General features: G+C 35.8%; 1 protein-coding gene and 1 pseudogene across 1 annotated transcript in view; both read left to right on the forward strand.

Annotated features, from left to right (window-relative positions):
* Positions 1 to 10,568, forward strand: part of SLC27A2 (solute carrier family 27 member 2) — a 48,053-nt gene that overhangs the window by 27,679 nt on the left and 9,806 nt on the right. Inside the window, exons 5-8 of the mRNA XM_011355181.1 lie at positions 715 to 909; positions 4,740 to 4,830; positions 5,379 to 5,577; positions 7,081 to 7,178. Of these exons, the coding sequence (XP_011353483.1) occupies positions 715 to 909; positions 4,740 to 4,830; positions 5,379 to 5,577; positions 7,081 to 7,178 (583 nt within the window). The remainder of the gene's footprint in view (positions 1 to 714; positions 910 to 4,739; positions 4,831 to 5,378; positions 5,578 to 7,080; positions 7,179 to 10,568) is intronic.
* LOC111736426 lies at positions 9,743 to 9,891 on the forward strand (annotated as a pseudogene).

Below are 10,568 nucleotides of genomic sequence, written 5' to 3' on the forward strand. Positions count from 1 at the left end.
TGTAAGGCCCACCTAAACGATTATGGTTGAATAGAATGCAACTCAGTCCTAACCTCACCTCTCTTGCTGATGCAAGATCTCCTTTTAGTTTTTACACTCTTTGTGATTTTTATTTATAGCAAAACATATTCCTCCCAAGCCACCTGAGGCAACTGGGAACCAGCTTCCTCCCTCTCTTCCCCTTCCAATCCTATTGGGACAGTTTATTTGTCTTGGTTCAGCTCTACCTGGTTTTGTGACTTATGGGTCTATGTGTTAAATGAGTCTGTGATCAAGATTTTTCTCTCTAGCTCTCTCATTGCTTTTTAATGACTCTGTGGAAAATAATTCTCTATCTTTGGACTGGGTTCCCATTTTTCTTTTTCTTTGTCATGTGGCCCCTCCTTTCTGGCAGTTCACTGATATTCACCAGCCCCACAAAAAAAAAACAATCAACACATTGTTCTAGCTTCAGATTGGATATGGATTAAAGGTTGCCATCACTTAGTTCTGTCATCTTCTTACTTTGCTTCTTAAACATCAAAATGGGGAAGTCCAAGTCTTTTATTTATTAAATCTGAGGGTTTGCTGTTGGCCTGTACTGTGTGTGTTTTGGGAAGAGGGAAGAGGGGTTATGCATGTGGGTGACAGAAAAGGTATGCAAAGGTTGTTATTAATATGTAAGTATAGTCTCCAGAGATGTTTCAGTCTGGTCTCCTCCTCCTTCTGCCACAGAAACCAAACGATCGTGATCACAAGGTGAGACTGGCAATGGGAAATGGCTTGCGAGGTGATGTGTGGAGAGAATTCATCAAGAGATTTGGGGACATTCATATTTATGAGTTTTATGCTGCCACTGAAGGCAATATTGGCTTTACAAACTATACAAGAAAAATTGGTGCTATTGGAAGAGTCAACTACCTACAGAAAGTAAGTACATTGAAAAATGAGAGCATATGTAACCAGTTTCAGAATATAGAAATTTCTTAAAAGCTATGTCATGATGATGTTATTAACAGAATTTTGTGAAGCATCAGAGCTATGGTCCATCCGTATCACCAAGAGAGATTTTGCTCATTCTCTATGACAAGGACCTCTAAAAGATAAGGCGCTCTAATTTAAAATTCTTAATTTCTATAAATAACAACCCGTTATGCCTTTGCCATCTGCAACTTAGGTGAGCTCTTCCTGATGCCATTTATACTTATACATGATAAAATATCTGAAGTTTACCAGTTCTGTAAGTTTACCATATACTGCAAAATGTGGTATTTCCCTTTCATCATGCTGTGGGTCACCTGGGGAACTTTTAATATATACAGGTGCAGGGCCCCACTCCCTGAGCTTTGGATGCAGTTGTCCTGAGATGGAGCCCAGGCATCAGCATTTTCTGAAAGCTCTGCAGTCATGGTTAAGAAGCATTATCAAAACCTTTTAAGAGAACTGAGATACATCCCAATTGTAGAATCTTTTGAACATTTGTGTTCACCTAATAACTGCACCAGAAATATATTCTTATTTTTTTAATCAAGATATAATTATATTAGCTTCAGGTGTACAAAGTAATGATGCAATGTCTGTATGTATTGCAAAATGATCACCATCAACAAGTCTGTCTAGTAAACATCCATCACCTCACACAGTTACAATTTTCTTTCTTATAGTGAGAACTTTTAAGTTCTACTTTCTTAGTAACTTTTGAATATACAATACAGTATTATAAATTATAGTCCCCATGCTGTACATTACATTCCAGACTTATTATATAACTGGAAGTTTGTACCTTTCGACCACTTTCACCCATTTCTCCCACCCTTCACTCGCCACCTCCAACAACCACCAATCTGTTCTCTGTATCTGTGAGTTTGTTCTCTGTCTGACTTATTTCACTTAGCATAAAGCTCTCAAGGTTGCCCATATTGTCTCAAGTGGCAAAATTCTCTTCTTTTTATGGCCAAATAATATTCTTTTGAACATATATACCACATCATCTTTATCCATTCATTCATCAGTGGACACTTAGTTTGCTTTCATGTCTTGGCTATTATAAATGATGCTACAATGAACATGGGGGTGCATATGTCTTTTCAAATTAGTGTTTTCATTTCCTTTGGATAAATACCCAAAAGTAGAATTGCTGCATCATATGGTAGTTCTAGTTTCAATTTTGTGAAGAACCTCTATACTTTTTTCAATAGTGGCTACACCAATTTACATTCTCATCAACAATGCACAGGGGTTCCTTTTTCTCCACATTCTTGCCAACATTTCTCTTCTTGATAATATCCATTTTAACAGATATGAAGTAGCATCTCATTGTGGTTTTGATTTGCATTTCCCTGATGATTAGTGATATTGAGCACCTTTTCATGTACCTATCTGTATGTTGGCTATCTGTATGTCTTCTTTGGAAAAATATCTATTTAGATCCGTTGCCCATTTTTTAATTGGATTGTTTGGGAGGGGGGGCGTTGCTATTGAGTTGTATGAGTTCTTTCTATATTTTGAATATGAACTCTTTATCAGACATACGATTGATATTTCCTATTTTTAAGCCAGCTCACATAGAAGTCTCTTTTTCTTCTCAGTCGTTTTATTGTCTGAGGTCTCTGGACAATCTTTTTGCCTTTTTTGTGCTCTAGCAGTCAGTCTTCCAGACCACTTATTCTGCAAAATTCTAGGAATATTCAGCAAATGCTGAGCCTCCACTGGCTTGAGCAGTTACTGTTGTCTTTATGCCTCTGGTAGCCCATTCTGCCTGACCACAAAACAGCCACCCTAGGGCTCCCAAGTGACTTATATCCCCAGGGACTGACTGGCAAAGTACAGAGGACAGTGATCCCTGTATGTAAGAGATCTACCTCTAGAGATCAAATTCCAGCACCATCACATACTGGCTGAGTATCTTAGACCTCAATTTCATCATCTGTAAAATGGAGATAAAAAGAAATATAGAGCCTAGTGCCTGGCCCAAACTTAATGTTGATGAAGGAAAAAGATTGTTTAAAGGATTAAATTAAAGAATTTATGAAAAAAATCATTGGAGGTTATATAGCCCAATGCCTGTCATGTGACAGCCTTGAATAATTGTTAGCATAATGATTATTATTATTTCATTCCTTTTATTCTGGCCTGGTCTCGAGGCATTCCCAGGTCCAAGGAAGCTTTCTGACAGTGACAGTCTAAGCTATGCTACACACTACTTTACTCCACACCTGTGCCATCCAATATCATAGCCACCAAATAGGTGTAGCTATTTAAATTTAAACTATGTAAATACAATTTTTAATTCAGTTCTTCATTCACCCTAGCCACTTTTCAAGTGCTCAGTAGCCATATTTAGTGATTATCATATTGAGCAGTACAGATATAGAACATTTCCATTATCATAGAAAATTCTACTGGGTGGCACCTCTACAGACTGAGAATCGATTTCCTACTCCCCACTGGAACCACTGCAGAAAGAGTCAGTCTTCTTTAGGTTGCTTAAGTTCAACTTGTGCTAGCCCAAACCTTAGAGACCTAGGCTAAATGCAGTTCGAAACAAGAGGGGGCACAAAGCTGAGCTGAGGCATGGTGCAAGCTCTCTGTGTTGTTACTACCAACCCTTGAAAAGATGAATTGCAAGGAAACTTTTGTTTCAAACAAAACCTGAGGACCTTAGAAGTTGGTGCTATATATTACTAGTTCTTTACATTGTATCCATTGATTGCTACGTTTTACTGTCAGTTTTTCTAGTCAAAACAAAACTATATTTTAAAACTTAAAAGGGGGATGAGGTGGAGATGGCCCTATTATTGAAGGAAGCATTAGTTACCGCCCCAATTTTTTTTACATTCTTGCAAATAAAGAAGATTACATTTGTTGACTATGAGTGGCTTTTAATGGTTATCCATTATATCATAAATTAACATGATTGGTTAATTTATGATATAGACTTGAATATAAATTTGAAATGGATACAGTAATTGTGGCTAATATTATATCAAAATACTGTCATGTTTCCACCTTTCTGTCAACAGAGAAAATTATGTACTTATTGCTCTTACTGAATTACAGAAATTAAAATATTTTTTGCCATTGAATTATAGTATATATGAAATATGATGGAGTTTTAACTATTTTAGAGCCATAGGCATGAAGTAATTATACCATTAAACCTTAAATATATTAGAGAACATGTGCCTGGAAATGTGAAACATCTAACAGTGGCGCATTAAGGTTATACAAGATTTTGAAAACCCACTCGTGATTTGTACACCAAAATAAAATGTATGAGAATGTTCATAACAGCTTTACTTTTAATAGTCCAAAATGTTGAAACAATCCAAATATACATTAATAGGAGAATAAATAAGTAAATTGTGATGTACTCATAGAAGGAAAAATGCATGGTAATAAAAAATAAACCACTGAACCAAACACCAATATGGATGAATGAATATCACAGACATTACATTGAGTGAAAGAAGCAAATACAGAACATATATTTATTTTATTTATTGGAAGTTTAAGACTAATCAATGGTGATAAAAGTCAGAATAAGGGTTAACTTGACAGAAAGGAGCAGGAAAAAACTTCTTAAGGTAATGAAAATGTTTAATGTTTAAATCTGGGTGGTAGTTACTTGGTTGTATGCATATATAAAAGTATACATTTAAGATATGTGTACTTTATATACTCTGTGTATGCTGTACCACAGTAAATAAGAAAAAAATGTAAAAATGTGTTCTCAAAATTATCTATTTTATTTTTGCTAGAAAGCCATATCTTATGAGCTGATTAAATATGATGTGGAGAAAGATGAACCTGCCCGAGATGGAAATGGATATTGCATAAAAGTTCCCAAAGGTAAAGAGGATTTTTGTTCAATTAACCTGTGATTTCTTACCTTGACCAAGTGACATGGCTAAAATGAACACATGATAAAATTTATCAGAATGGGGGAAAAAAAGATTTAATTTTGTACTCTCAGAAATGGTTACAGAAATTCCAAAAGATACTAATTCAACCACTATATGTAACATAATTATAGTTTGAAACCTAGCTTAATAACTGCTTGAGTATGAGGTAAGATTTTGTGGGAAGGGATATGTAATTCTGGTTGCACAAGTTACCTTTAGTCTTAACCTACCGTGCATTTGTTTAATTATGTGTGTAAATCATTATTCAATAAAAGATTAGCATTTAAAAAATTATAAATGTGTGGATGTATGGAATAATGTACTATGTGTGCATGGTGTATATATATATGTGTGTACATGATGTATATGGATGTACATGTACATGTGCAGCCATCTTGTTACCGATGAGTTGAATGGCATTAGGTTTAAGAGGTTAATAATAAAATTTGCCTACTGCTAGCACATAAAATAACAATTTACTTTCTTCTGTCTTAGGTGAAGTCGGACTTCTGGTTTGCAGAATCTCACAACGTACACCATTTACTGGCTATGCTGGAGGAAAAACTCAGACAGAAAAGAAAAAACTAAGAGATGTCTTTAAGAAAGGAGACCTCTATTTCAACAGTGGAGATCTCTTAATGATTGACCATGAAGATTTCATCTACTTCCACGACAGAGTTGGAGATACATTCCGGTTGGTTTCTATGACTTATTAAGTCCAAAACAAACACTCACCATTTGGCTTACTCCTACATTGGAATCACATTCCACTTTGGTTATGGTGCTCCATTTCCTTCTATCTCTTTGGCATGTCAATTCAAATTCCTGTATTCCCAGAAAATAAGGATGAGGTGTTACTCTGCAATGCATAGTTAAATTGGTTGAGCAACACCAGATGAAAATAAGGTGCCTGAATTTTGGACCCTAAATAGCTTAGTCTGTCCAATTCCTTAGTTATTACTGATCACTCTTTGGACAGGCAGGGATTTTCACACTGTTTCCAATTATGGGGCTTTTCTTCAGATAAAATCAAGTGCAAATTAATGTGAAGCTGACTTATCGAAGAGGAGGTGATGGGTTGCGAGCCCCTCCTGCTCCCCTCCCTCCCACTCTTTATTCCCAATCAGGTGGTGTCCCACAGAACCCCCAAGTCAGCACTGTGAAGTTTAAAGTCATTGTAATAGTCCATGAAATTAATTCCCAATGGCAGCAGTCCTCCAGCCTCATGACACTTTTGCTTAATCAGCTTCCTTCCTCATAAATTCTCTGAGACCAGGCCCTATCTCTGCTTGTTTACCCGCTAGTTCCTAGCACAGCACCTGACATACATAATTACTTTTTGCATGAATGAATGAGAAAGGGATACAAGTTGTCTGGCTATACTAGAAAGAGTGTGGCTATGAATGAAGAAAATTGAGCTCCTGAGCCCACCTCTGCCCCTGATCAGCTGTATTATCAAGGCAGGTAATCTTTCTCAACCTCAGTTTCTTCATGCATGGAGTGAGGATACCGACGATCCTCAGGGTTCCTTCCATTTGTAACATTTTGTGAATCAGGATCCATATCATTATTTTATGCCACCTTCATTTTACTGAAAAGATACTTCTGGGAGATCTAAAGAATTTTTTAAATGTAAAACATAACTTTATAAAGTGAAAAATAGCGCCTCATTGGGCACTAACATTATAGTTTCCCAGCAAAGAAAGTATATTTTCTTTCTTATTAAAAGCTTTCTTATTGCCATTAGACCCTGAAATAGAAGTATGAAATTTTATTAAATAGAAGTTCACTAATTGCATTAAATAGCAACAAAAGTTAATGAATGAGGAGAATGAGAGAGCTAAACACAGCAAAAGTCATTGAGTTTTTATTTCTGATTTCCAAGGCCTTTCTTAAGCCGAGCCTGTATTTTTAACATTCAAACAACATCATTCTGTATATCGTGTTTCATGTGGCAAGATTGAAATTCCACATTTCATTATTTAAGTCTATGCCTTTGTGTGTGTCTTTTTTTCCCCAAGCAGGATGCCTCTCCCATGACAAAGTTCGGAGATTTAGGGGCCAAGGGGAAGAATAGAGGACAGCCACCCTCAGAGGTCTGGAGGGAACCACCTACTCTCTGTCGTTATGTGATGGTTTCACATGATCTGGGCCAGAGAACACCAGAGACCTCTGCTAATCTTACCTTTTCTTCCAGGTGGAAAGGGGAAAATGTAGCCACCACTGAAGTCGCTGACGTAGTAGGACTGGTTGATTTTGTCCAAGAAGTGAATGTTTATGGAGTGACTGTGCCAGGTATGCACAAGATATTATAAGTCTATGCTTAAACCCATACAGTAATTGAACCTAATTTTAACTCCAAGGCTAAGTATGTCATTGCTTTCACCTGCCAAATGGAGAATCATACAATTCTTTTAGCCACTTGGGAATAAGGGGCTTATGTCTGGTTTATGGTCTGTTATAAATCAGCCAAGTCAATATATCTGAACCTGGCCTTCCTCTAAGGTTCAGCTCCCAAACTGGGCTCTCAAGCAAGTCAAATATCTCCATGATGCAAGATCCCATGCTGCATTTGGCACTCCTCAAGAAAAGATGTGTCACACTGGATAACTGAAAAATTGTATGCAAGACACAAATAAGAGCAAGTGCAGTAACTAGGAGGAAAAAATTGGGAAGGAAATGATTTTGTACAGACTATTCTTTTAAAGCAGGTCCCTGACCCTAGCCCATCCCACTGAGTTTCAGAATCATGACACAGAGTGAAGTCCAAGCCCTCTTCTTCAGATCTGCTTCTGTCAGTAGAGTGGAATGTACCAAGGTTTGACTTTGGAACCTAGCTCCGATACGGCTGACTTCAGGCAAATCATTAAAATTGGGGCTAAAACCAGCCCTGCAGTTAAGAGTGTAAAGAGAACTAATTCGTTTCAATTACAAAAATAGTAAACATATATTTACCATGCAGGTTGTCATGAGAAGAAATCATTTTTTTTTTAGGGAGGAGGGTTAAGTAATTATATTTATTTACACTGCAAATAGACTTACAAATTAGAAATTGTCATTTTGTTGTTTTTTGTTGTTGTTGTTGAGTTGTATGAGTTCTTTGTTTATTTTGGATATTAGGCCCTTATCTTAGGCGTTACTTGAAAATATATGTGTCTTTTTACCTTATTTTGTTACTTTGTTGTCTCTTTACCTTGTAGGCAGTTTCTTTTGCTATACAGAAGCTTTTTAGTTCGCTGTAGTCCCATTCATGTATTTTTGCTTTTACTTCCCTTGCCTTTGAGGTCAAATTCTTAAAACCTTCTTTAAGTCCAAGGTCCATAAATTTATTTTCTATGTTTTTTTCTTTGCAATTTATTGTTTCAGGTCCTATATTCAGGTTCTTAATCCATTTTGAGTTAATTTTGGTGTGTGGTGAGAGACAACAGTCTAGTTTCATTCTTTTGCAGGTGGCTTTCCAGTTTTCCTAGCACGATTTATTGAAGAGGATTTTCTTTCTCTACTCTATGTTTTTGGCTTCTTTGTTGAAAAATATTTGCCCATATAAACATGGGTTTACTTCTGGACTCTCAATTCTGTTCCAGTGGTCTGTGTGTCTGTTTTTCTGCCATTCTCAGAATGGCTTTGGCAATTTTGGGTTTTTTTGTGCTTTCATACAAATCTGATGATTTTTTTGTTCTATATCTTCAAAAAATGTCAATGAGATTTTGATGGGGATTGCATTAAATCTGTATAATGCTTTAGGTAATATGGTCTTCTAACTATGTTGATTCTTCCAATCCAAGAACATGGAATATCTTTGCATTTCTATGTATCTTCTTCAATTTCTTTTAATAGGGTCTTATCATTTTCATTATAAAGGTCCTTCACATGTTCCATTAGATTTATTCCTAGGTATTTTATTCTTTTTGTTGCAATTGCAAAAGGAATTATTTTTTCCACCTCTTTTTCTGACAATTCATTATTAGAGTATCTATGGATTTTTGAATATTGACTTTGTATCCAGAAACTTTACTGTATTTGCTTATTGTTTCTAGTAGTGTTCTTATGGAGTCTTCAGAGTTTTCTATATAGAGAATCATGTCATCTGCAAATAGTGACAGTTTGACTTCTTTGTTTCCTATTTGTATGCCTTTTATATCTTTCTCTTTTCTGATTGCACTCACTAGGACCTCCAATGTTATATTGAATAAGAGTGGTGATAATGGACAGCCTTGCCTTGTTCCTGATCTTAGAGGGAAGGTTTTTAATTTTTCGCCATTAAGTATAACATTGGCTGAGGGTTTGTTGTATATAGTCTTTATTATGCTAAGGTACTTTCCTTCTATACCGATTTTGTTAAGTGTTTTGATCATAAATGAATGCTCTATCTTGTCAAAGTCTTTTTCTGCATTGTTAATATGATCATATGATTCTTATTTTTTAATTTGTTTATGTAGTATATCACATTAATCAATTTGCATATGCTGAACCATCCTTGTGCCCCTGGGATGAAGCCCACTTGATCATGGTATATAATCTTTTAATATGTTGCTGTATTCGGTTTGCCAGTATCTTATTTAGGATTTTTGCATCTGTGTTCATGAGAGATATTGGTCTGTGGTTTTCTTTTTTTGTGTTATCTTTACCAGGTTTTGGTATCAGGGTGATACTGGCCTCATAAAATGAGTTAGTAAGTATTGCCTCCTCTTCGATTTTTTGGAAGAGTTTGAGGAGACTAGGTATTAAATCTTCTTTGAATGTTAGGTAGAATTCACTGATGAAGCCATCTGGTCCTGGACTTTTACTTTTTGGCAGATTTTGGATGATTGTTTCGATTTCCATACTGCTGATCGGTCTATTTAGATTTTTCAGTTTTAAGCTTTGCGCAGTGGCAGTATCGTAGCAAATGAGGTTTATCTGAGGCGTGATTATTGCTAATAGATTTTCCAGTTCTTCTTAATTTAGTCTAGGAAGGTTGTGTCTTTCTAAGTACTTGTCCATTTCTTCTAGGTTATTAAATTTGGTATTTGGTGTTATATACTTTTTCATAGTATTCTTGTATGATCCTTTGTATTTCTGCAATGTCTGTTGTAATTTCTCCTCTTTCATCCCTGATGTTGTTTATCTGTGTCCCTTCTCTTTTTTCTTTAGTGAGTCTAGCCAGGAGTTTGTCAATTTTATTAACCTTCTCAAAGAACCAGCTCTTTGTTGCATTTATTTTTTTCTATTTTTTTTTTATTTTCAATTTCATTTAATTCTGCTCTAATTTTGATGATTTCTTTCCTTCTGCTGACTTTAGGCTTCATTTGTTCTTCCTTTTCTAGTTTTTTAGGATGAGGCGTTAGGTTGTTTATTTGGGCTCATTCTTGTTTTTGGAGGTAGGCCTGTAATGATATGAACTTTCTTCTTAAGATCGCTTTTGCCATGTCCCAAAAGTTTTGATATGTTGTACTATCATTATCATTCGTTTCTATGTATCTCTTGATCTCTCTTTTTATTTCTTCTCTGACCCAGTCATTCTTTAGCAGTATGTTGTTTAATCTCCAAGTATTTGTGGTTCTTCCCATTTTCTTTCTATAGCTGATCTCCAACTTCAAAGTATTATGAGCAGAGAATATAGTTGGTATGATTTCACCCCTCTTACATTTGTTGAGACTATCTCTGTGTCCCAGTATGTGGTTGATTTTTGAGAATGTTCCATGT

Source organism: Pteropus vampyrus, unplaced genomic scaffold (assembly GCF_000151845.1).
Source record: "Pteropus vampyrus isolate Shadow unplaced genomic scaffold, Pvam_2.0 Scaffold19, whole genome shotgun sequence".
NCBI lineage: Eukaryota > Metazoa > Chordata > Mammalia > Chiroptera > Pteropodidae > Pteropus > Pteropus vampyrus.